Raw genomic sequence first — 27,735 nt, forward strand, 5'->3', positions numbered from 1 at the left:
TTTGTATCCAAAAAAGGAATGCTTTAATAAAAGGAAATAAATACAGTGCTTTGGATGGCAGTTAGAATCCATTACAGGCATGGGTTATTGCACACCTCTAAGGAAAGACAAAAACACTTTCAGGACATCCGTTCAAAGTTAGAGCAACAGTTTTACCTGACACACATTTAAAACATTTCAGTCAGATTACCAACAAGAAATTCCAATGTGTTTTTTTCTCTTTCACTCCCACTGAGTGTTTACATATGGTGCAGGCCCTTTCTTCTTTATCTGTGAACATTTTAAAGACAACACATCTGTGACACTCTTCATTTTTGTACTTAGTAATGGCTTGAAACAGGTGTCAACAGCAGTGTTGAATCGACAAAACATGTAACAGTAGACATTTCCCTGATGCTTGGTGCCTTTAACAAGAAAATCAAATGCTGTGAACATTCAAAATGCTGCATTAAATGCTCATATTGTCAATGTACCTCAAAAATAGCTTTTTCCTAATGCTTGGATGCTTTTTCTTTTTGCAAGTAGTGTGAACAAAGTTAAAAATCTGTGCTTGATTCAGAAATTGCTAGAATGTGCAAAGTTCAAAAACATCTTTGAAACACTGACAGGAACATTGTCGTCATTTTTACGATGGCCAGTCCACAATCTGACCTACAGATACAGAGGCAACAATAGAAATGTTATTTTTTATTTTTTTACCTGTCTAAGGTCTCCAAGGTGATCGAAGCCTATTGTCAGAGTAACATGTTAACATCGCTTTCTGCAACCACTGCTGCAATGTAACACGTGCTGAGGAAAAAATAAACATCAACGACAGGCTGTTTTTCTACATAATTTCTGTGCAATTCATTAAATATAGAAACACTTCATCTCGCTCTCCCTTATTTGTCTCTACTTCCATACTACTTCTCTGTCACTGATCTGGTCACGAGAGGCAGCCTGGTTTCAGTCAGTAGGCCTATGCATAAATAACAGACATTAAAAACCAACAAATAAAATGCCATTCAATGGTGGACCAGTCAGCCCTTGATCGTGTGGAACAGTAAATCAGCAGCTTGCACCATAGCAAATTAAACATTTGAGAGACAATAATCAAGTCTGTCACATACCACTAATACCAATCTGAGTGTTATTCCATTTCTTCATCCATTGAAAACGTCCAATAAATGATTTAATTACAAGACCATTAACAATCATGAGTTGTTTTCTACTTATTAAAGAATGCAATGCAGTTTCTTAGATGTGTGTTGGCACTGTCTTCTTTTTCCAGCATCCAATAACTATTAACATGACACCATGCAAAGTACGTATGTTTTTTGAACTTCGGCATGATCATTATCGGGCGTGTTTTTCAAAAGGACCACATTCGACAGATTCAACATTAATGGGGACATTTTTTTCAAAGCTGCTCTGACAAACCTAAGGCAAGAGTCACGATAAGTAGCAAAAGTCGTTTTTAGAAAACCAAAATTTCAGTCGACCACATTTTATATTTTCTTGAATTACATTTTGTATCGTCAGTTAGTGAATGACAAACATTTTTAGGCTAAATAAATCCTTCTCTCACACAAATAAAAGGACGAACTGACAAATCCATTGATGAAGAGTAATGTGTAGATTGGTCAAGAAAAAGGCAAAATTTACTTTTGTTTGTAATTCATCACAAAAGCCTTGAGCTAAAATACAAGTTATTTTTACTCTAGGCCAGTTTTCATTGAGTATGCCTTACAGTTCCTAACGCCAAGCGGCTAACACACTAGACACGTAATGTTATTTGGCCTTAAGTCTATTTTGATGAGAGCCTGAAAATGACTAGGAAAAATATTTATTTTTTACAAAAAAATACATCTAGTGCCACTGGATTTAAATATAAAGATATAGCTCTGACTTTTCTCTTCATAACTTATTCATAAAGACGCATTGGTTTGAATGGCTGTGAGAGTTTTGGGACTTTTGTATTGAGATATTTTTGAAAAATAAACTCAGTTTAAGAAAATAATGATACATTGTTTAAGAGCGTGGATACTCATGCCATGAAACAAGCCTCAATTGGTTGTAAACCTCCATATGTGCAGCAAATGGGATCTACTGATGTCCTGCACGAGGTTCAGCTGTATCTGTTGTGTTAAGTAACATGTTGGCCCTAGTACTCCAACTGTTGCAGAAAACAAAACATACAAGATAATTATTATTTGTGTGATTTTATAAAAAAGTGGCGCTTTTTTTAAAAGAAGCAAAAAAAAGATATCAGATAAAGGAACATTTCAATATATAATTATTGTTATGTCTTTAATATTTTCAAAACATTCTTAAAGGGATAGTGTCCTAAGGTTGAGTTAGGAAAAATTCAACAATATTGTTCTACACGAGTAGTATTATTTGGCTAATTTTGAAAGGCATTTCGTTTTTGAGATGAAGGAAGCTAAAGGTTTATTTCAAAGATAAAACTAAACATTTTTTGAAAATTATATTTGTCTTGGTGTAAAAAAAAAAAAAAGGTAAAAAGGGACGGAGGGAGAACACAAAGGGACCGAGGGTCAGGCAAGTCTGTGACAAGGCTGGAGAATGAGTGCGGGACAGAGGCGGGACTCAAGCTTTGATTGACAGGAAATATATGGACACTTTATCAACTGACTGCAGCTGTTTAAGGTTAAAGATGTGAGAAAAGAAAGAACTCTCTTCCTCTGAGTAAAACAAACTCCTTAGTCTCTTATTCCATGATTAATGTGACTCGTGGTCATACTGGCAAAGGGTGCACCTCCTTAGGGGTTCCTAGTCCAACATGGTCACCCTTAGGGTGCGCAAATGTGTACAAACTACGCAAAACGAGACAAAAATGCACATCGTGGAGTAGAGTCTGTTCGTCAGCAATGACTCCAATGTGTTAAAGAGCTGGGTCGGACGGAGATAGAGGAACAATTAGTGTATCGAGCAGTTTGTGTGTATGAAAAATAAAAGAATGAGGTTTATTTGTATGCCTCGTTGAGAAGGTGACACACCCCCTGCAGAGTTATAAGACACCGATAATGTGTGCGTGTGTCAGTCTGGCTCCAGATTATCTTCCACTGGGTCAGGGGGGGCCATCTTCTGCTTGTATATGAAGGTCAGCATGAAGAGTGCTATGTCATGTGAGCACCAGTAACCTGTGTGTGAGGTCACCGCTGACCAATAGCGGCTCTCCACCAGACCCTCCCGGAGCTCAAAGTCGATGCGCCGCTCCAGCTCCACTGAAAAACACAAACAGAGACTTTAGGACGGATTTGAACCTTCCCAACCCAGACACAAATGTTATGTGTGTTTGTGAACTAACATGATGTGTCAGTAATGGGGGAGGTGGGCCGGATCAAGGTGGAGAGGCCGTATGCTGAATGGCTTTCTGTTCTCTTCTGCTCCTCTTCCTCAGTGTTCGCCCCCCCCTCCAGTCCCAGAGACACCGAGGGCTGGCTGTTGGAGCGGGAGAAACGTGAGAAGAGGATTCCTCCGATGCCTTTCCCTATGCTCGCCGCACCTATGTTATGTATGGAAGAAAGAGAGAAACAAAAAGAGAGATGCATGTTGGAATGTGGTTTAGATCGAGACGAAAATAGAAGTGAGAGTGAGGGCTTACTTCCTTTTCATTTTAATTCAATTTATTTTGAAGTATAGAGGAATCCTTGTCTATTAAGACATTCTCAATCTCCCCACAAGATGGCACTGTTGATGTAGTCATTGAGCCTTTCACATTACACAAGCTGTCAAACTCAAATGTTGCATGTCAATTGCTCAACTTTTCTCTGGATTTAAATGTGTTGTCAGAATTCTAATTATTTATTCATTCCAGTTGTAGAAAAATGGTTTGTTCTTTATTCTCCACCCACCCTGGTTGTCTCTCCTCAGACATTTAAGTAGTTGGATATGGTTTTATTTTTATTGTTATCTCTTCTGGCTTAGTATATGGCATTCATCATCTAGATAACAAACGTAATTATATTAAGAACTGATTTCCTTTACATAAGGTTGTTTTAAAATAACACTTCACCCACCCAAATTACTATTTGCGTATTATTTATTTACTTTTCAATTCTTGAAGAAAACTTAAAATGTGAGGTTTTATTTGGAGTAAATTTATGTTTTGGGAATCAGTGAGCACAGCAGCCTTGAATTATATTGCACAGGTTGTGTGAAAGTTTGTAAACAGATATTTTTAAAACGTGGCTTATATTTACTTTAATACATCAAGACCTTTCTGTTTTTGGATTGTTTGTTCAAAGTGGATGAATGTGGTTTCAAGAATTCAAGGTAATGCGGGATGAGTACCTGATATACAAATGCTCCTTTTAGAATTTAATTGAAGTGATCAGAACTCATTTTAGAGCAGAAGTTGAAGCGAGGGTTGTGTCTTACCCAGTATACTGGCCTTGCCCAGGTTGGTGATAGACTCTCCGTAGTGTCTGCGGGCGAGAACAGGTGAGGTGCTCGGGCTGGGGAGGCTCTCAGTGTCAGACGCCGGGTCTTTCACTGGATTCAAGTAGGTTGGCCTGATCTCATCGTAGTGTGTGGGACTAATGGCACTGCACCTAAAAAAGAAATTATAAAAACTCAGAAGATTCATACTGGAAACATCCTGTGTTCGAAAAGGAATAACAGAGTGATATAAGATACATGACTAAAGCTCTTACCAGTGTATCTGAACAGGTGAAACGTTGCTGAAATGTTTTAGGATGAGAGGCTCCAGTCTGTAGGCCTGAACAGAGAAACACAACTTCAGTTAGCTTGAAGTACAGAGAAACGCCGTAACTATTTCAAGTTGTAAAATCTTGGTTTTAGTGTTGTGAGTAGAGTAGAACAGGCCTTCCAAACCAATACAAAAAAACACAGCAAATATTAGTTATGAGTCACAAAAAAGTAATAACAAGGACATACTCTAATTTGACCTTTGACCTTATGGGCAAAACACCGTTCTGTAACGTGCATCCTGGCTATTAAGTGCTGTCCTAGTCTTTCTTTTTTTATCCTCTAAATTAAGGATTCATCACCCAGTCTTCACAGTCCTGTGCGTTGTCTTTCATCCTTTCTTTATAACTAATGCTGTTGATGTATTGTGATTTTAAGGGTGACCATTATCATCTGGCCGGAGACAACAGCTGGAAATTAGCAATGCTGGCTAAAGCTGCCCCATTTACTGTTTTGTGGGACAGTTGATCAATGGGGACTGCCCACGACACTATAAACTAAACTAATACTTAATCACGCCATAAATGTGTGTGGGTGGAGTCAAAAATAATAATACAGACGCTCTCTCTCTCTTAATCAGGGTTTGGAGAGAGAGAGAGAGAGAGAGAGAGAGAGAGAGAGAGAGCATTAGGTTGGGGAATCCATGGAAACTGACCACAGGGTCTGTGGGATGGAAGACGTTGAAGAGCCGGCTGCAGATGGAGGTGGGCAGGATGTGGTCCTGGTGGCAGCTGGTCCCAGGGCGGATCCCCCTCAGAGCCAAGAACACCGCCAGAGGAGAGCCCATGCAGAAGAAGTTCTCCACCTGAGAGACAAAAGGTGCAGAGATGATATCAATGTAATACAGGTATGTATATGTGTACATATGTATGTATATATAGAATTATGTTTATCTGTGTGAGTATTTAATTACAGAATTATCTTTTATTTACTTTACCGTGCAACAGGATGACTAACGGGAGGGCTACTTCTGTATAAGCAATGCTTTCTGCCCTCCCGCTTCTACTCATTTTGTTCGTTTTTTAGATGTATAAACTTAAGTGTTGAAATCGTAGAATAAATAATACATTTTAAAAAGGAAGTCTCTGGTATTTACAGAAATAAGAATTCTTCAATGCTGCTGATATAATGATTTTAGGTTTGTCTTAAATAACATGCATTCAAAAGGTTTCACAAATAATAACATTAGTTGTGTGTACAAAAACGCTGAAACCCCTATTATTATTATTATTATTAGTCTGTAATAGCAATCATGTTTTTAAAGCGTACAAATAATAAATGAATATTTTACATTAAATTTGAGAGAAGGACGGGCTGGGGGTTTTGATGCCTCCAGTGTGAGGAGTTGATTCTCCAGCTCTTGTAACCTGTTGGAAGCAGAAAAGTGACACATTGTCATAAACCAGAACATAAACAAGACATATTTCTGTCGCTGCAGCTTGAAATCACTCTCAATACACTCCTTAGATCCATTTGTGCATTATTATCACCTCGAGCTACCCTGGCACACACATACTGATTCTCCCAAAAAGCAATCTCAGTAGCACTGAGATCGACAACATTATTTCCCAGAGGCTTCTCGTTTCACTGAGGTAATGGTGCGCACTCTAACTGATATTGCACACACAGGGCGATGGTGGTGCGGAGCAGATATATTAAAAGCCTCTTCCCTTCCATTTGATCATGAGTTGTCACAATACCCTGCTGCTGCACGAACAACAACAAGAAACAACAACATGCTACTGAAAAAGGAGATTTGATGAACAGCACACTAAAAGACAAATGCTAGATTGGATATTGAATTTGGAGTAAAGAATGGTTTGAAAGTAGGGCTGGATGATTAATCGATTTTAAATCGAAAACGTGATTTGAAACGATGCGATTATCAAATCGTAAAGCCCGCGATTTTTTTTAACGTTTTTTTTCTTTTTTCTCCCTTGTGTGTCAGTCATCCACACCAATCAGAAGTGCTGTGCTCCACATGTAGCAGCCATTGTTAACCAATCAGAAGTGGCCCATGATAGAAGGTGGATAGACAGATCTATCCAATCACCTGCCAAGTATTTTTGAAAGTGCCTGCCCTTTCCAAATGGCTTCCAATGGAGCTTTCCTAGATGGTTTCGTGAAACAAACCGTCTGAGTCAGGTTAGTAATGCTCCATCACATGTTTTACATCTATTACAGGGTGAATCTTAAACTGAAGCTTGACTTTAAAGCAACCCAATGGAAGTTTCATGTAAGTTTAGTTCTTTCACTCGTAGCTCGGGCTGAGGGGGTGCTAGAGACGGGAGCATGTTGATGCGACCTTCCTAGCCGGAGATATGGCCGCATTTTACAATAAACGTCCGTTGGTTCGCTTAAAAACAAATATCGCAAATCGAATTGCAATATTTGTCAGAAAAATCGCAATAGCATTTTTTCCCAAAATCGTGCAGCCCTATTTGAAAGAGATGAATAGTTTGTGTTGTTCGCTCATAATTAGGGAGCTGAAGATAAATTAGAAATAACTTTCAGAATAAAGTCCAAGCTACACCTCAAAGTTGTTAATTGTTTGGGATTCTGCTGCTAAGCATTTAATACTTCCCTAAAGGATTATGAAAACATGTACTGAATATCTCAAGCCTTCCTACTTGTCTGACCACTTTCTCCCAGAATAACTCCTTACAGCTATGAGAAAACATTTGAAAGGCAATCTTAAACTGACGATTTAATCAATAGTTGATTATCTTTGCTGTTTTATATAATCATTTCTCATAAGCTTTACATATAATTGTATAATGTACAATGACTCTCTGTCTTTCTGCTAGCAGTGTTTTCCCTACCGTGGCTAACAGGTGCAAACGCCGTACCACGGCCAAAAAATCTTCTATTCTGAGAATTGCGCCGGGCTTTCAAAAACTACTAGATACTTAGGCATCACTATTAGGGGTGTTGAAATGAATCGTTTCTACGATGCATCGCGATGCGGACGTGGACGATTTTGCATCGATGCAGAGACAGAACATATTCGATTATATCCTATAGCGTAGTAACGTTCCTGAGTTTACGGCCGCGGCTTTACAATAACGTTTTTTTTCCACTTTAATATCAAATCGGTCGGTGACGCAGAGATCAGGGAACAGACGTGACAACGGCACATCGACACCAAACACGGAGCAGTCTGCTTTATCCACCAACACAAGAACACCAGTCCAGAACCAACAGCAGAAAGACCCGCTCTGAATCAGTCCGTGTCGCTGCGGCTCAGACACAAAGGGATTTATGTTTTAAAGAAATACTCGCGTTACAATCATGTCAGGTTTTTGGTGGATTTAGTTAAGTCTTGGATAGCAGAGTATGAAGGTCCTCTTGCTATTATCAGACGTTACGTGTGTAAAGTTTATGAAGGCAGGAGGAAAAAGCTTCCGCGATCACCGTCTCCTCTCCGTTCCTACAAACTCCGCCCCCGGCCTGAAAATAATGAGTGACAGGCTGATAGTAACCTGATAGAAACTTTATTATTCACTTAATCACTGATTGAGATATGATGAAGCTAACTTTATCTCCTACAATAATGGGATATATGTAACAGTAAGACAGAGAATGTAAGTGTGCACCCACATACACTATTTTAGTTTGTATATGCTGTTGTAAATACTCCTGTTGTGTTCAGACTCAAGTCCTGTGTGTGATGCCACATTCAGGACATTCAGTGTCCTTTTTTTAACAGAAGACCGTTGCTAGAAGCTGCATCTAGACCGCAGAAGCATTCGTTTTTTGTTTTTGAGGATGGAACAATTTCACACACAGATACTGTATAGGGATGCTAGAGCTATGCAATTGATTTATTTTGGTTTATAAATTAATGTCAAGAAATTTATGTTATGGATTTCTGAAGCACTTTCTAAATAATAAAAAGAGAGTTCATATGTATTTAATGCATGTATTCATTGATGAAAAAGAAGCCATGTGCAGTAATATAGAAAATTGAGGATGCAACGCATTGGTATGAATCGTGATGCATCGTGAGACCAGTGAAGATGCACAGCCCTAATCACTATAGAGGAAAATCTCTGCTTCAAACCACATATTGACAATCTCTTAAGGAAATTGAAATTAAAACTGAGATTCTTTTTTAGAAATAAGACCTGCTTCTCCACAAAAGCGAGGAAACGGCTTGTAGCTGCCACATGTTTGCCGCTCTTGGACTACGGAGATGTTGTGTACATGAACGCCTCAGCTCACTCCCTTCATCTGCTGGACGCTGTCTACCATGGGGCTCTGAGGTTCATAACCAACTGTAAACCCTTCACACACCATTGCACGCTGTACTCTTTAGTCAACTGGACATCATTATCAATGCGCAGATCACTGCACTGGTACAAACTTATCTATACCGCTATGCTGGGACTGCCGCCCCTCTACATATCCACTTACATATCACACAAACAGTACAGCTATAGACTATGATCTCAAAATTACATCCCTCTGTCCGTCCCCTCAGTACACACAGTGCTTGGGAAAAAAGCCCTATCATACTCTGCCCCCTCGACCAGGAACACACTTCAGCAGGAACTTAAGCTGACCACTTTGATACCCATCATGGATTTTAAACTAATTTAAAAAAAGCTGGAGAAATCATCTGTGGGTGTTTGCACCTGCTATATCTGACTACTTTTTTACGATGTTGTATTTTAGTGTTGCCTCTGTGTTTAGTGTCCTGTCTGTCTGTAACTTTGTGTGGTAGTGTTACTACTCTCTTGAAAATGAGACCTTATGTCTCAATGAGATTTTACACCTGTATAAAATAAAGGCTAAATAAAAAAATAAATAATGTAACCATTGATGGTCCAAATGTTCAGTGCCAAATGTGAATGTGTACTTTGCGTAAGAGTATATATATAAAACCTGCAATATTCTCTAAGGCAGCGGTTCCCAACCTTCTTCAACTCATGGCCCGCTTAAGAATCAAACGTTTTTTCGCACCCCACATTCAACCATGAATAATACGGAGGCTAAATAAAGTTCTTATTGGTCCATTTAGAACATGTGACACGTTGTTAATCCAGTAGAAAAGACCGCTGTCAAGGACTGTAATGACCGTTGCTAAGGAGGATCAAGAAAGAGAAAGGAAAAGAGGTTTAAATAAAATAGAAATCTTAATAATGAAATGTTTCCACACATATCAGAATGTTTTGCAAATTATTTGGCGGCCCACTTGCGATGCGTTCGGCCCGCGGCCCACAGGTTGGGAACCGCTGCTCTAAGTCTTTAAACACATACTCAGCTTTCCAAAACATACTGACTTTACGCAAGTATGGCGTCTCTTATAAATCATACAATCAATACATCATAATCTTTAAATTAAATCACCAGTGTGTCTGTGTTTCTACTGTGTTATATTCTATTGTTCTTGGTGTTAAGGTAACAGATCCACGACCCATGCAATTATCTACATTATCAAGCTGTACCTGTTCCTGGTGAGCCGTAGCTGCTCCACAACATGCTTCTCCTCGCAGGAGATCCAGCGCAGGTCCAGCTCCTCCTCCACGCCGTGATGCTCCTGCTGACAGAAGCGCACAGGATCCCACCCCGTCATGATGTCGTAGGTGATGACGCAGCCGAGGGAGTGCGACACAATGGACACCTTGCCCCCCCGCTCCTCAAACTCAGGGTTCCGGGAGCAGAAAAGAGTGTACAGTCTGTTTAGCTCCTGTGTTAGGCCCTTTGTAATCTGGAGAAACATGGAGGGGAGAAGTTTTGAGTAGAAACACTAGGTCAAAGAGACTTGTGATTTACGGTTTCTGGATGTGTGCGACTCTCACCTCATCCCGGTAAAGGGGGCTGTTGTAGTACATGATGTCCATGGCACTGCTGTTGAGAAGGTCTCTCAGTCCTCTCACTTTGTCTGGTGTGATCGAGTCTACCGTATCTACAGAAAATAACCATTATATTGGCTTTAATGCAACACAATGGAGCCTGAATTCATGCACTCTAATGCAATCGTATACATCAGCTCATACATCAATTCTGCCTTCAGAAAGATAATAATGTTTTCTGTCAGAGGGGTATTAAGTCAACTATAGTATATGTTTGATATAGAGGTTTCAGCTTGTGTTTTACTGGACTACATTAAATCAATTAAGTGGCTACTGAGTGTATCTGGAGTACGTACACAATACAATTAAAAAAAAACTTTTTATTTTTTCCAGGTAAGTGCTCATGTTATCTGATCTCAGCACCCTCCTTCATACCCATTAAGTAAATTATGCAACATTCAGCCTGCATTTGCACAGGGACAATGGTTATAGCAGTAATGGTGAATGCGTCCTGCTGTCAAAACACTTAAGGGATGAGTACAGCTTTGCTTCATAACCCTTTCTCATTAGGATACAACAAATGTACCAGTAAAAAACATCAAGAGTTAACAAAAACAGTTAAACTGCTCACACTACCAGGATACACAAACATATGCATACAGGCATGCACAGTCTCAAAAAAGCACACAAACCTCCATCCAGTGCAAGTTTAGAGCGCCACTCGACAGGCAAGAACTCCACATGCTCGTCATTTTGGTCTGAAAAGTGCTTCTCCTCCATCTTCCTCACCCCCTCCCTCAGCCTGAATAGAGAATTACAACAAAGAGCATAGGGCACATGAGGACATCGCACACTGCAATCTGTATTCCTTAAGAGTGCATGTGGGATTGTGTGGAGTGTTATGCCAAAACATTCAAATACAAAAAGCAGTAGATTGCTTGAAAAAAGTGATGATCAGATTGTCACGGTAGCAGCAATGTATATCTGGCCCTGCTACAGACTGACGATGGAGTCGTTTGTTCTCGACTTTAATGAATGTCGGCCAGTGAAGAATGAGGCTCATTTAGCTTCTCCCTGATGCAGCACACACAAACAATGGCTGCCATGCTCCTAGTCCTATATGTGGCAACAACATTAGCTCACAGGAAACTCTAAATACACAGAGATGGAGAAACAGGGTGAGGCAAGTTGTTTGCATGGGTTAATGGAGTCTGAGAGAGGCTATTACGTGACTGCTCTGTGAATGGAGCACCTAATGCAGGTTTTGACAGGACTGTCTGCAGGGGATCTTAAAAGCACAGCACTGCATTACCGAGCTGCACCCACAATGACTCCCTAGCTTTTAGATTGGAAAGTGAGATTTGACATAGTCCTTTTAACCTAAAATAGATTTGAAAAAGAATACAGTTTTAGAACATAACAATACCCTAAATTCACTGCTGCCAATGACACTCAGAGGCAAAGAGCTGAAATTAATTTAGGTTGAAAAATAAAAAAGAACTGGCTAGACGTGTCGGCTTGATCTTTCCTCTTGGCTGAGGAAAGTGTGTATGCTATAATCCACAGGGAGCTGGGAATGAAGCTTAGAGTGCTCTGCAGCTTGACTTGGTCTACTTACCTGCTTAGCTGGCCTAAGCTGCAGCCAGAGGCCCAGCGTAACTTACCGACACAGAGACACACATTGCTCTAGTCAACACATTCTGTACTACTGCCTGTGATGCTCATAGTTTAGGGTCAAAACAGCGGTGCTACTCAGGGGCAAAGATGTGTCCTTGTACAGTTCATCACACAAAGTCTTAAGTGAGCTTTTCAAAACTGATCAAGAGCCTATACGCTAATGAGCTGCAGAAGACACTTAAAAAGGAAAAACACAGCAATCATTTCCTCCATCAGGTCTCCTGAGGCCGAAGTCATTATTGTAACTTACACACAGTGGCCTCTATGCAAATATCTACTGTCTACAGAATTCCTCATTCAAACATTAGGCGTTTGAAAGAGGAAAGAACCCTGTAGGCTGCTTTTCTGGATTATCTAGCGGTATCAGGCCATGCTGATCATTTTGGTTCAAAGAGCAAAGGTTGTAGGATATACATATTTTCCCAGAACACCAATAACATGGAAACAAATTGAATACATAATGCCCTAAGCATGAACATTATTTTAATATCATTTAGTCCCCGGATTATACATACAATTTATTTAGATTTTTGCACAAAATTAAGATGTGAACAAACATTATGTTTCCCATGAAATATCTCTCTATTGTTGTGTTGGCTGCTTCTGTATCTTGCTGCAGAGCCTCATGACATGCATTGTCTAAAATCTTTCCCTGCTCCTTTGTATTTTCTCCAGCTCCGATGCATTGTGCTTTCTTGGCCACAGTTCCAAAGGCACTCTTGGAATGCTAGGTACAAAGTTTGAGAACAGCAGAAAAAGACAAAGGGGCTGAAACAGATGAGAAGAGTGGGGGGACCAATAACACAAGCTGCTGCTGCAGTGTTATCAAAAGGAAATGCTTGAAATAACTCCCACTAAGGGTGGCCATGGATTAACAAAGCAGACAACAGTTCCAAGGAGGGGGTCATTGCCCCTGTTATATTAAGCCTGGTCCCCCCTCTGGCCCCCTAACTATAGCACATCTTTTTGGTGATTTTTTTAACCAACATTTATCAGCAGAGTGGAGAAATTGTTATTATTGATGTGCAGTGATAAATGTAAACATGTAGGTTAACACTGAATCAATGTTCTCATTTTATTGGAATATGTAAATTGTTAAGACTTTTGGAGAACCAGGTGGTGGCGGTGGTATGTAACAGTTATAATATAATATATATATATATATATATATCCAGGGGTGCACACAACTTTCTCAGTGAGGTACTCAGATGAGTACCTGGAGTCAGTGTTTGGTACTCCAACTTCTGGCTCCCTGTATCGCGAATGTCAGCGGGGGGAGTGGAGTGGAGTATGAAGCCCTCTGGGGGTAGTGGAGTGCAGAGCTTCGTGACCACAGAGCGTGTGAAACGTTGTGATCAGCTGTTGAAGCGCAGTGCTGTACAGACCAACGTTAACAGCAGCCCCTGTCTGTGCACACGGAAACCGACTCTAACTGCCTTCTATACACAAATATGTTTAAAATGTAACAATGGTGCTAGTAAAAAAAAAGGGATCTGATATCACATGAACCTGCCAGACAGGTTCTTCATCAGTTACTAGTTAATAATGTATCCCGCACAGAGATGCAAAGTTTAAAGAAAGAAGAAGTGAGATTTGTTAATCGATGACAGTAAGAGAAGTTTAAGGGACAGACAAAGAAGACAAAGGGAACAGCAATACAAACATCAACCGAGAGACGTTTTTTTTTAAAACTGGATTTGATTTGTGTGCAAATACATTTGGTTACAGTTTGAGAATCTGACATGAATCAACATGTACATAAGAAAAACGTAATAGAATTATGTTTGTAATCACTCACATCCCAGTGTTTTTAATAATGCGTCCCTGGTCCATCTTCTGTCCAATCCCATGAACCACAAAGACAATGTGTGTAGTCTGGGGGGGTCTGTCCTCAGGGGACGCCTCCTCAACCCAACCCCGATGCAGCCGTGTGCCGCTGCTGGAGGCTGGAGGAGGACAGAGACGGACTATTAATGATTGCTTTTGATTTTAGTACACTTGGGAAAAGCAAAACATTTCTACAGTATTTTCTGTTCTGTATAGAGTGGTGCAGTGACGAGTCCTAAAACCCGGAAGTGAGTTAGCATTTGACCACTACCGGCGGTTCCCTCGTCTCAGAGTCGATAGGATCTCTCCATAGGATTTGGGAAAATAGCTGGAAATAAGGTCTGTGGTGGACACAAATTTAAGACACGGATAACGTTTAAATACATCAGCAGACCCCACTGGTGATTTTTGAAGAGTTTACGTGTCTGAAAAACGATGGTTGTTAACAAGTGGCTGAATATGACAGAAGTTGTCGAGGACGTTGTATGTCATTACACCGAACACGTAAACACTTCCACTAAGTTTGTTTGCCCCTGTTCTTCTTGAAAACAAGTACCTGCCTCCTGCAAACTGTTAAAACAAACGCTTCAACTTGTACAATTTTGAATCTGTATTATTGAATATCAATCTTAAATTGGCGTGACGTCGAAGTCGTGCGACTCTGCTGTCCTCTGCACTAGTTCCTTTATAGCATAACGTTGGCATTTTGCTTCTGGCGGTTAGATTTATGATTAGAAAATTATAAAAGTAGGGCAGACATGTGGAGATTATCCGGCTGAACAAAACGTGCATTTATCAAACAGGTTCGTTTTCCACAGACCTTATTTCGAGCTATTTTCCAAATTCCTATGGAGAAATCCCATTGCTTTGTTGTCGAGGGAACCCATGCGCAGTTTACTTCCGGGTAAATACGTCATCCCTGCACCACTATTGCACAAACACAAACATTCCCACGCAACTGTGTACAGAGGCTATAAATATCAGAGTGATGTTATTTAAGTAACGTGCTTCCTGAGCCCAGAGAGGCCAGTAGGTGAGACACAAAAGTCTGCTGTGACAGTGGCCCAAGACTCTGTGCCAGTGTGTGTAAAGCGCGTAAAGTGTGTGTTCTCAGTTCAATCCTATAGTGTACTCCAGTCATGTGCGGTGCGGCAAAGCCAATGTAATTTCCTGCTATCTAGATATATAGAGATTTGTCATTACTGAGCATTTGTGTGTCAGAGGAGATTGACATGACCAGAGCCAACTCCTGCTTTCATTATCTGCCATCAGGAGATGAAATGCACCGTAGAGCTGAGAGAACTGTAAATCAGATTAAATTCGTGCAACCAGATCAAACAGCGGACAAGGGGTCAAACAGCAGTTGCCCTCTTTTCAGTGACACTCGGGCCATTTCATCAAACCGAGCCCCTGGGATTAGCAGATGGACACTGTGAGATTTTCTGGGCTAATCCAGTTAAGAGACTGAACTGTACCCAGCCATGTATTAACAGCTGTTGAATAATAGAAAATGGCAGCACAGTGTGAATGCAGCTATGAGTGTATACTAAATTTAAAAAACTAAGTATTTGATTTGGAACACAGCCTTTGTCAAAATTATAGAAAGACAAATACACAGTTTATATTTCCAAAAGTGTGGCAGGAATTTGGTCCAACATTTTTTTCTTTAATACTCCGTCATTTTGTATTATATAAATGTACTATTTCAGGTTGCATCATCTATATTTTTTAGGTCGTATGTGTAAATATGGCTATGATCTACATCTAATATATAGTGGCTAGTTTCGGTAGGTAATGGTTCATTAACAGGGGGGTTCAAATCAATTCAGTATGGACAGATAGGGAATCGTTTCTATACATTATTATATGGAAATATAAAGAGTGTGTACAATACAGACCTTTTGAGAAGCCCAGTTTCTGGGTGACGGTGCGTGCAATTTTGGAAGTAGTGGCATCGCTGTAGAGGTAAACCTCATCCACGCTGTGCCAATCCACATGCGTCCGACTCAGCTGCAGGCTGTGGATGGCTGTAGGGGTCAGTGAGAGACGATTGAGTAAATGAATGGACAGAGAAAAACATATTGGTTTATGGTGTGGTAAATAGGGCAAAGCGTAGGCAAAAACCAGGGCAGAAGGGTGCAGGAAAAAAGGGTCACCGATACAAAGGATTGTGATTACAGATTTCAAGGGACAGGGATAGACATTGTAAGAATTTCCCCCAAGTTGCGATTTTCTTAAATGCAGTTACAACAAGCAGAAGTCTAGGATTGATCTAATCACACAGCCCAATCAAATGCAGGGGCTGGAGCATTGATCTGCAGGAAAGAAAAACACATCAAACTACCACACACCATGATTTCATACTCCAGCTCTTGCTTGACTGTCCTGCTTTAGCATCATCAGACTGAAGATATTATATGATATATTTTTGATGAAATATCAAATTGAATTTCAGTTGATTTTAATTCCTCTCCATGTTGATGCTTCAAACTGTAATGCAGTGACAAGTGCAAGTAAGAGCAGAGAGCTAGGGAGAAGACACCATTTGCTAAAGAAGCTCAGAGCGATAAATGAAACTGGTTGACTTGAGAGAGTTATTTATGTCTCTGCAGCATGTCCTTTAAATGTCCTGCGCAGTCAAGTTCATCTGAATGAAAATGGTGGAAGAGTTTGGCGTAAGTCCAGTGCATAGTCATGGCTCTTTGTGCAGAAGTCAATCTGAGGATTGAATCCATTAAGGAAGTGGTAAAGTACTAACACACTTTTAACAGTATAGTCCCACAAAGTTATAATGATAAGAAGTTTCAAGAAGCACACAGAAAACTAACTGGATGTCTTTTACCATTCAAGTAAGAACATGACCAAAATAATGACTTGGCCATGTTTCAGATCTGAGTAGCCTTTCCATAGTGTTTTCTTTCTCAATCATCCATTAATATTCCATTTTTATTCATAATTCCTTGCCCAGGAATGATTAAATATGATCATGTGACAAGCAACAAGATACACTGTATATAAACAGAGCCTATGTGTTTGTGAGTCTCATGATGGAGTAAAGCTAGGCCTCAGTAGCCTTGAAGGCTAATTTCTTCATTAGACAAGCATGACTGGTGGGTAATGCAAGGCCAAACAGTTATTGCACCTTTGTTGTTTACTCTGAGGGCAAACAGTGTTAAAAGGAATGGCTGCCTCTAAGGGAGAAGGACAAGAAAGGACTAAAAAAGGAGTTTACCACAAGCAATAGAAGTGTTGGAGTAAAGGGCGCTATGACATGTATAATAACAAAAAGATAGGTAATTGCTTCTCTTAGCCAGATACAACTATAAAGCTCATGTCCTAAGGAACCAGAGGCGAGAAATACAGTTTCCTCTGTCACACGTTTCCATTTATCTTTGCAAATTGTCAAACAAAACCACTCAACAGCAAAGCAAACATAGGCTTAACCTGCACCCCCACACAGAAGATAGCTACACCACTCTATGACAGCAGCATTATAGAGAACATTTCACCATTTGGCTTGGCTTCATCCCAAACAATTTAGAGTGGCTTTCTTCCCTTATTTACCTCATGGACTCATAAGATAGGTCCACATAGAAAAAGGACGGGGGCAGTTGTCATGAGACCTACACACGGTTAGGGTGGGTCAAGCCACTCCAGACTGTTAAGCAGTATTGGCAGCTGAGTCCACTGTAAAACAGGAGGTTTTAGTCTATATCATATAAATTACTGTATAGTAACCTTCTCCAGCTAAGTGACTTTATCAATTCAAAAAATGTACTTTGGGGTTGTACAACGTTACATCCTGTTTTATAAGGAAAGGTTATGTATTGCGAAAGGAATGGAAAGGCAGAGGATCAAAGTGTTCAGAGAAACTGGCGGTCAACCAAGAAAGATTAAAAGGGTTCATTGAGGGAGTTCTCCAACGCTGCTGAGGGGAGTTACTGAGGGACACAGGATGGGGGGGAAGGTTCAAACGGAAGAATTGAGGGCCAGAGAATGTGAGGAACTGGGTAAAGTGTTGAAATAAAAGAGAAACAGGGACATTTTGTGAAATCTGCTGGAAGCACATTCGGAAATGCTTCTCAAACTAATCACTTGTAAAATATACTATGATGCTGGACTGGGACATCGTGGGAATATATCAGTTGCAACTTTTCTTCTAGCTACTTTCACCCAATGAGGTTTTATCCCCTCTTGTATAGACCATTTATTGTTAAAGAATATTTATTTAATGTTAGTAAAACATTTACTTACTGCAGTGCTTTAATAACCTCCCATCCTAGGAGGTGTTATGTTGTCAAATCGCAGGTCAATGGTCGCTTAGAATTACTACAAAATGAGGAATCAGACCCCCAAACCCCTGTTAAGTATTTTTTTGAGGGTCAATACACCCAGAACTAGGACAGTGATGGACCTCTAAGAGGGTCTATAGTAAAGAGCCACAATGGCTCCACTGTTCAGCTCATCACTTGTGTTTGGCTCTCAACAGAGAGCTTTGTCCATCGCTCTCAGAGCGAGAGCTGGTGGTTCATTAATGACAGTTTCACTGCCAGAAGGGATGAGAGTAGGAAAGTGATGAGAGAGAATTGGGAGAGGGGCTGGAGAGATAAAAAAGGGTAAAGAAGGGTGGCTTTTTGAGGACCAGATCATTTATTTAACATCCACTGGTTTAAGGGGACTTGCCCTAATAGTTGAGTGAACCATGCTGCCTACTTACTATCAAAGCAATGAGCTGAGGGACAGATACAAAAGGTTCCTCAAAAAGCAGCAACAGCAGTGCTACCAAACGTTGGGTCACAGCATACGGGGAGAAGTTCTAGCAACTAGGCCCAGTTAAGGCTGCAATGGAGAACTATGAGAGCAGCCAAAGTCCATTTGAAAACAACCATTTATAACTGAGCCTAGGTCTAGTTCTAACAATTTGATTAAACAGGTCTGAACCACAACATAAATGAGAAACTGGGTCCTAGGAAACAAGCTAGCAGATCTAACACAGCAGAGGTAAAAAAAACAAAAAGAACTTGGCATGTTACAGTACCTTGGCAGCGTTTGCGCTTGTGACATGTAGTTTTAGCACTCGTCTGATATCCACTCCATTTGAACAGAAAAGGGAGGTAGAAAGGGGGCAGGTGGGAGAGAACTAACAACCAAAAGAGAGTGAATAATGTCCGTTACCCTGGTGTCAGTCACAGGCTACAGCTGTCATCACTCTTTAACAGGCCAATCTATCAAGGAGCGCTGCTATCAGGTTAGCACCTTAAGGCCCTGGACATTGAGCCTTAGTAATAGTGGTAGCAGCGCTGTTTGACATAATGGCCAAGATGACTGAGGTAGCATCTGTTTTACACTCAATACAGACTACCTGCTGCCTTTACTGTCATCGACATGTCATTAAGGTTACAAATACTTTTGGGTAGTGTATGACACAGCTACTTGACTAAAAAAGGCAGTTTAATGGAAAACGTTTTCAACATAATATGTGGAGTTCCTTATGTAAACAAAACATGACTAAAACAACTATATTGTATATTAACTGCACAATGACCACAAATTAGATAACATTTCAAGACCTTTTTTGCAAAGTAGGGAAACACAAAAAATAAACACAAATCATTAAATATTCCAGACAGCACCTGAGGCCTGTACTACGAAGCCGGATTTTTGCTTAGCGGGCTAACTTCAGGGAAAACTCTGGGTTTCCGGTCCTACGACCCTGGTTCACTTCTTAGCGGGCTAGATCTCCATGGTAACTTATGCTGAACGGCTAGCCTGGTCCGGAGCAGGTTAGGTTCCAGGATAAGAGATCAACTCAGTGAAAGCACCGCCTGCTGACCAATCAGAGCTCAGTGTGCGGAGTTTAAAGCGATCAAGTCATATTACAGGAGAAAGGAAATACAGAAAAACTGCCGTTGCAGGAAAGACGGCCGGCAAAAATCAACTGACTGTGTGAACGTGAAAATGAATAGAATATCACCTCCCATCTTCAGAGCAATCTGACTATTATAACATTACCGTTAAGAAAGCTTACTTAAATATCTGCCACAACATAAGTAACCGGATCAAAGTAACATTACGTAGCCTACAGTCCGCGGCAATGTGAGTGCAGACGTCGATGTGTCCCATTATCATTCATATCACATCATAATGTATAATATATTTCCTTATCTGAGTCAGCTGAGCCGTATCTGGCCGTGCAACACTCACAGTGTCACATACTGTATGCAGAAGTATTATTTTAAGCAACACATTAAGTTGACGAAACACTCGAGTCAAATGTAATTAAAGTCAGATCGTGTCTTAGACGGGGCAGTGATATCATAAACCTGTTAATGTACGCATTCAAACACTTTTTCTTTTACCAGCTGTATTCACCTTGCAGGTGCAGCTATGTGGCTTTTATCCTGGATAAAGTGTTTAAGTCATGGATGTTTAAAGTTTAACGTCTTCATATTTGTCTAATTATAGTTGACTTTTCATTCAGGAAGTATGACGCGCTGCGCTGTCAGTACGCTTGTCCATGTTTGTGATTGGTCGAATGCTCCAAATACCACCCCTTTTATGTGAACGCGCACCTAAATACATAGGGCAAAGCTGGCTTGCGTTAACGAGTTGATAACCAGCGTTGTAGGACAGTTTAGGGAGAGCGCGTTTGTTTTGGATAAGGTAAGCCGGGTAACTCAAACATATCCAGGTTAGGTTGAACCGGCTTCGTAGTACAGGCCTCTGGAAGTACTTAATTTTCCACTTAGGACAACAAATAGTATGTTAATATTGACTATGTTGCATTTTTAAGGAATTGATGTTGAATTCATACTGACAACATACATACAAATAGACCTGTAAGAGTGGATGGTACTGCTGCTCTGTGTTCATTCAATCCCTGAATTGCTTGTAATCAGATTTCGTGATCTGACGTTTAAAAAAGACCTTCTCTGCATTTGTTAATCAAATCAGCATGTCTACGAAAGTCACATCTGACTAAATCGGTCCTCCAGTGATAACACAGACATTAGACTTGCAAATGTCAGCAGTGTCTCCCTTTACAGAGGCGAAAGGCGGAGGAGAAGGAGGAGAGACCTGCTGAGTGCACAGGAAGCTAGTTTGCTGTAAAAGCGATCAGTGAAGTCCATGTGGGCATTACAGCACTGATGGATCCATCAATAATAAGGTGTTTCCTAAAGACAGGAATATCTACTATATGTGGAATCCTTATATGGATGCAATAAGAACATTTGAATTCTGTGGTAGTTTGCAGTGTTTGTCCTTTAGATTTATACCACACTATATTCCTTTTGGGTAAAGGCACTGTAGATAAATTCCTTTTCATTAACAGGAAAAAGAACAGTTGCCAACTGATGATTTCAAACATATTTAAGCACAAATGAAGACCAAATCTAAACCGACTTCCAATAATAAGTAAATAGATAAAACATGTTATAATGCCCAGGTGCTTGTTATTACATGAGCAAGTTCCAAATATGTTAAGCATGTGTCTGTCAGAAATCTTGTGGCGTGTGCTACAGTAGCTGATATGTGGTGTACACAATGGACGTGTGGGCTGTTCCTTCTTTAAACATAGCTGAAGCATTATGCTCAGCCCTTTGACGTCGGAGAGGTCCGACAGACTGGGACACACCCTGTAGTTTCCACAATAGATAACTCTTCCTCTACACCCATATACACAAAAGATGGAGAAGTTTCAAGCTAATGAATATTTTTCTTTATCGTCATTCGGTTTATATTCAGTTCTCTGGCAAAAACAAATAACATTTAGCTAAATAAGGTTTGTGAAATAACATTGAAAATATGGTTATCAAAGTTAGCCAATGGAAACGAACATTAAAAGAATCCATCAACTGTAATACCCTTGTTGCCATTTTCAGTCAACTGTCCGCTTCTCTCTGCACTCAAACAGCGCTGTCTCTGATTCTGTCTTCTTCCTTTACCCATGAAGCAGGGGAAAATACATTTATATCATGTGGGGTCAGGACATTCAAGCATTGTTTGTACCTAGCAGCAGCCCTGCCCACATTATGATGTTATGCCAGCATCGCACGCTGGTATGTCTACCATATCTCTTCTGCTTTACTAACCTTTAGTCTCAGCTAGCTACTCAGACACAAAGAGACCAAAGAAGGGAAGAGAGAGTGGAGACAGGGAGGCGAGAGATAGCTGGGGGAATGTATGTGCTGCAGTTATGTCCGCTCTCTGGCTTTATGGTCCATTTATCAATTGCACTGCAGTTCAAGGTAGCCCGCTTACGACTCCAAGTGCTTGAGATTATTACACTGAACAAAAAAATAAACGCAACACTTTTGTTTTTGCTCCCATTTTTCATGAGATGAACTCAAAGATCTAAAACATTTTCTACATACACAAAATAACCATTTCTCTCAAATATTGTTCACAAATCTGAAAAAATCTGTTATAGTGAGCACTTCTCCTTTGCCGAGATAATCCATCCCACCTCACAGGTGTGGCAGATCAAGATGCTGATTAGACAGCAGGATTATTGCACAGGTGTGCCTTAGGCTGGCCACAATAAAAGGCCACTCTGAAACGTGCAGTTTTGCTTTATTGGGGGGGTCTGAAAACCAGTCAGTATCTGGTGTGAGGGTTAGGGTTAGGGTTAGGGTAATGTTGTGAATTGAGTGGCCCATGGTGGTGGTGGGGTTATGGTATGGGCAAGCGTATGTTATGGACGATGAACACAGGCCACTCGATGGCCTTTTATTGTGGCCAGCCTAAGGCACACCTGTGCAATAATCACGCTGTCTATGCCACACCTGTGAGGTGCGACGGATTATCTCGGCAAAGGAGAAGTGCTCACTATCACAGATTTTTTCAGATTTGTGAACGATATTTGAGAGAAATGGTTATTTTGTGTATATAGAAAATGTTTTAGATCTTTGAGTTCATCTCATGAAAAATGGGAGCTAAAACAAAAGTGTTGCATTTATATTTTTGTTCAGTGTAGTTTCTAGATGGAAGACTCTACTGTAAAGGCTCCCTGTAATAAAGACCCAAACAGGTGAATTAACTGGATCTATCACTCACTTTGCTTTCACACTCAGCTAAATATAGGAGTGGGAAACAATCTGCCAAAAAAGGCAGCAGGGGGGTTTCAAACAGATGCTCACTGTGAAATGATATAACATGTAGGAAAACAGCCAGCATTGAGTTTAACAACATTAATTCTATAACGGTGTGTAGTTATTTTTACACTATATTAAAAGGTGATTATAGTTGTACTGCCTCGTTCACCCTTGCAGTAGATCACCCACTAGATAAGCGAAGGTCATATGATCTGCGTGTTGTGCAATGACGAGTGTGCCCTTCCTTTAAATATCACACACCTGGCTTGCAGATAATCTGATATGCCGGTTTCCTCGTACAGATCTGTCAGTGTCTGCTTGTACGAATAGTTGTGGACCAGGAGTGACCTTCTAGTTCTGATTAAAAAACGTCTGTGATTCAGCTCAGGATTGTGCCAGTTGCTACGAACACATGACACGAAGAGTGACTGTGCAACACGGCGGGCGACCTATTGAAGTCACTTTCTTCTGCTCGGTTGATATCTTTATTTATAGCCCTTAATTTATTCTGAGTAGGGGAGAGGGACAATATCTCGACAGGCCAGCTCCAGTGCAGTGCAGTGTAGTGGGTAAGAAACAAAAAAGCCAAGAATAAATTACTGAGGTTTTGCATGATTAATTGCAATTTCACAGAATCATTATGCAGTTGTTATTCAAATATAAGCAAGGTTACAGGAAATAAGGGGTCATTTGATGAATAACTGCTATTAATTATTTGAGGGTAAAGGATTAGCATTAATGTCCCAGATTACATTTGTGATGTTGTGATGTCTCTTTAATGATGCACATTTAACATTTTCACTCTCCCTTTAATAGTGGCTGCAGTTTGTCTCTGTCTGCTTCTCTCTAGTTATCGGCCACATTCACACACCCCCGCATTAATCACCAGTGAGGGTCCTGTAGAGCTGGCTGCCGTAAGGAGACTGCTGAATCAAAGAACCTCTTTCTTATTGCCTCTCGCAGCTAAAGCACTCCTCAGTCAGGGGGGAGAGACGTGCCAGAAAGTTTGAGCTGCACCTGATTTGCATTGGGAGTGTGACATGACTAGACCTACACTCCCTTCAATGGAAGCACCTGCTCCATTCAGTTCTCCTGACTGTGAGACGATGCTACAGCAGGCCTGTCACATCACTCACTGTGTATGACTCACAATGCTTTTATGCTGGTTTGATTGGTGAAAAGGATGACTTTTTCTTAAGATAGCATTACATTAATTCACTGTCCTCAACTAAGCTCTACATAGGGTTTTTTTATGAGATACTGCCTGTCTGCCTGGAATACAAAATACTGCAGGGTTGGTGAATGCAGCAGCAGAGTAATGGTGAGTGAGCAATAATGTGTTTTGACCTTATGTTGCTACTCCCAAACCACATGCTGACTCTCTACAGCATTCTCTCTCAAATCTAGCTCTCAGCTGTATTTCATTCAGACTTTCATTACCAGAAAGGATGATTCAGGGCGAAAAAAAGAAGATGTAGGGGCCTCTCCCACATATTCCTTAAATCATACAACATTATCATTATTCTTCTACTATACACCCTCCCGTTCGCTCACCATCTTTGCTGTCGACGGTCCTGACCACCAAATCCGTCTCGAAGGTGTCCTGCATTTGTTGCCCGCGGAAATGGTTCAGGTGCTCGTGTTCCATGAGATCACTTTCCTCTTCCTCCAACGGTAACCAGGTGCCATCAATAAACCACTGACCTCTCATGACTGGAATATGATCTTGCTCTGGAGGACAGTAAAGATAGCGTGGATTTAGAGACAAAAGAAAGGGATAGACATTTGGGAGCCAGCATATCTGTTAACAAATCTGTTGGAACATTTAAATGTATATCATTTAACATTCTGTTTTGCTTTTTATGGCGCCGTGTGTGAATGACACCTCCTGCCAAAGGTTTCACACTATAAATCACAGGTGCTAATCTAAAGGTGATTGTGTCTACAAAGGCAGGGAGGAGGACAACTGCAATAGAGTAAGTGGAAATGTAAACAACTCTGGTTTAAAATACCTAACCATAGTCTGTTTTAAGTAACTGTGTGCATGACAGTGTGTGTTTTGGATGACGTAAGCTGATTTCCATTTAACTCAACAAGTCTGGCGAAATCCAGGGGGGCCAAGTCTCAGTGGCTTGTGGAGCGAGGCCAGTTTTGATTACAGTCTACAGTGACATTATTAACGGATGCTCTGGTGGTGAATAAGACTGTAAACAAAGTTCTGCATGTAGGCTTCTTAGCAATAGAAAGGAGCATATCTATACAGAGATAGACTGCTAATGTGGACACATTTAAAAACAAGTGAGCATACTCAAATGTACTGACTAAAAAAATACATACTGAGGCTCACAGTAGAGAGCCTTTATCAGTATACGTTTTCACTTATATGTTAAGGTGGTTCATGTCTGGTTAAATAAGGTAAGACTTCAGGCCTCACATAACTTGAGGCTTCCATTTAAGTGACCTTGATGGAACATAAAACTATTGCAAAAGTCTTAGTTATTTTTCTGGTGGTTTTATTTCTTGGATTACATTAGATCAACTTCCCCTTTTCTCAACGTCTGATTACATGACCTGTGGTCTCTTAACCTAACTCATAAGCTTTTGATCACTTCTTAAATAATCCCCTCTTACATCCATCTCACATGTAGTGCACGGGGTGCTTTAATGTTAACATGACACTGTGTTTGCAGTGGTGTATGGCCAGGACAAGATGAAAACGCACAGCGAGGATCTGAGATAAGTACAAAAAGACTTACATCCACAGAATGAACATTGAGCACAAATAACTGATTCTCTAAAAGTCACTTGGAGTAAACCTTGAAAAAGAACCAGCTACCCATGAACCCTTTCATTGGGGTCAGTTTTGCCGAGGCTTTACAGTGACCGCCTTCATTTGTTTCCTGCCTTCTCCTGGAAATACCCATGAATTAGTCAGCATAGACTGACTTCCTGAGTTGCTCAAATGTCCCAACAGGGCTTAGTAGTTACTGAGCACAGTGAAAAGAGAACTGCACAACAATGCAGGACTCAGTAACTAAAATGAATGATCAAATGCTAGTTTGTGTCTTTTAAAAGGAGCAGCAATGGATGCTGCAATGTGTCTCTGATAAGCACCAGACTTATGAGTGGATGTGAGTCGTTAATCTTCAAGTTGTCAGCCAGTATACTGCAGAATATATCAAGTATATATGAGGTATAGGAACACAACATGAATTAGTGCCTATAGAGATGCAATCAGTGATGCGTTTGAGACCTGCCACCAGACAATACTACATTGTGGGACTGATGCAAAAATATGATTTTACAGTTTTATCAGGGATGATTTGTTATGATACTCACGCTTCCAATAAACTGGATTGCATTCCCTCTCCTTAACATCCACCTCATAGAGCCCTCCCCGGACACAGACGTTGAATTCATTGCTGACAGGGTCCCTCTCCTCAGAGGACACGGTGGATGTGTCCAGGGACACCCGGCCTAAGTGCACACTGCTGGTCCTCGTCTCCCCCGGTACAGCACCGTTCAGTCCCCTGCTCTCCACACCGTTATTCACGCACTCTTCCTCCCCGCCGCTGCCCTGGGAGCATGCAGCAACGGGGTTCAGTTCACAGTACTTCCGATACCTTAACTCAATGTTAAGCGAGTCATGCCCGACAAAGGGCTTCCACGTTTTCTTGTCCTCCTTGTAAAACCAGCGCACCTCCTCGGGACCGAGCTCCGTGACTACCTCATTGAAGCGGTGTCTGGAGCTGTTGGACCGTGACCTTTTCCTCCTCTCGAACAACGGACCCACGTTGCTCCCATCGTTGTCGCTGTAGTCCAGAGAGCTGGCGTCGAGGAAGGCTGTCGGGGAGCTCAGGTCCAACAACAACCGGTCCTGGGAGCCGTGGTGCCTGGCGTGCAGGAGCGGCAGGTGTCCGTCCAGTCCCGACTGCACTGAAGACATCCCCGCCTGCATCGTGTCGCCCATGGGACTCATCGCATTACAGTACGAAAACACATCGCTCCCCAAATCCCACTCCTTGTTGTTGTTGGTGGGGTCGACGCTGCCCGGCAAGCCCTTACCGTCGGAGCTAAAAGCGGATGTTTTGGTAATGTTAAAACTGCTCATAACTACCTGAGCAACCAAACTACCCTCCAGTCTGCCACTTCACACCAACGAAGCTCTCACTTTTACTTGACAACAGCTTTTGCAATATGTCATACTGGACAGTATTAAAATTAAATTTCTAAACAAAACCAAAGACCTCCAGACAAGTTCTCGACGCATTTCCTTGAATGCCCCGAAGCTTTAGCCTGCTAAATTAGCAAGCTAAGCTAATGACGCCGGTTTTAGAACTCCGATGCTAGCTTATTAGCATGCCTGCAACGTTGCAACCGGAAAACCTGTTCACTCTTTTTCTTCTCCTCGTAACTAAAATAATCCCCTATGAAACCACTTTCCTTTCAACGGGTCGTTTTAGTCCAACTTGATAGCCGGAATAGTGCAGTCACCGTACTTTGAGAGTGTGTTCCCGTCTCTGTGGTATTTCTGATTCATTCGTTGTCCAAACAAACCTTGCATAGAGACAGAACTGTAGTATGCGTGCGTATAGCTTGACAGCTGACGCATAGATCACAGGATT

The 27,735-nt window shown here is 41.0% G+C and overlaps 1 protein-coding gene across 2 annotated transcripts; it reads right to left on the reverse strand.

Moving 5' to 3' along the window:
• Positions 1-27,735, reverse strand: ddhd1a (DDHD domain containing 1a). Of its 2 annotated transcripts, XM_079692273.1 has the most exons (14): positions 26,450-27,735; positions 24,665-24,841; positions 19,054-19,155; positions 15,914-16,042; positions 13,987-14,134; positions 11,204-11,313; positions 10,518-10,624; positions 10,164-10,426; positions 6,005-6,080; positions 5,369-5,518; positions 4,659-4,723; positions 4,384-4,556; positions 3,311-3,508; positions 1-3,227 (listed from the first exon to the last, which is right to left on the reverse strand). In XM_079692273.1, the coding sequence occupies exons 1-14, from the start codon at positions 27,219-27,221 to the stop codon at positions 3,040-3,042; spliced, it is 2,658 nt and encodes an 885-aa protein (XP_079548399.1). In that variant the 5' UTR covers positions 27,222-27,735; the 3' UTR covers positions 1-3,039. The 2 variants fall into 2 exon arrangements, with proteins under 2 accessions (XP_079548399.1, XP_079548400.1); XM_079692274.1 differs by lacking the exon at positions 19,054-19,155 and having other exon boundaries at positions 26,450-27,734.

Source organism: Notothenia rossii, assembly GCF_949606895.1.
Source record: "Notothenia rossii genome assembly, chromosome: 7".
NCBI classification, from domain to species: Eukaryota; Metazoa; Chordata; class Actinopteri; order Perciformes; family Nototheniidae; genus Notothenia; species Notothenia rossii.

Bases quoted from the DNA above. Each gene is read 5' to 3' on its own strand.
- ddhd1a (XM_079692273.1), bottom strand. From the start codon at position 27,221: ATGAGCAGTTTTAACATTACCAAAACATCCGCTTTTAGCTCCGACGGT. The intron at 10,427-10,517 runs GTGAGAGTCGCA...ATGTTTCTCCAG, and splicing joins GCCCCCTTTACCGGGATGAG to ATTACAAAGGGCCTAACACA. The intron at 4,724-5,368 runs GTCAGTTTCCAT...TTCTCTGTTCAG, and splicing joins TCCATCCCACAGACCCTGTG to GCCTACAGACTGGAGCCTCT.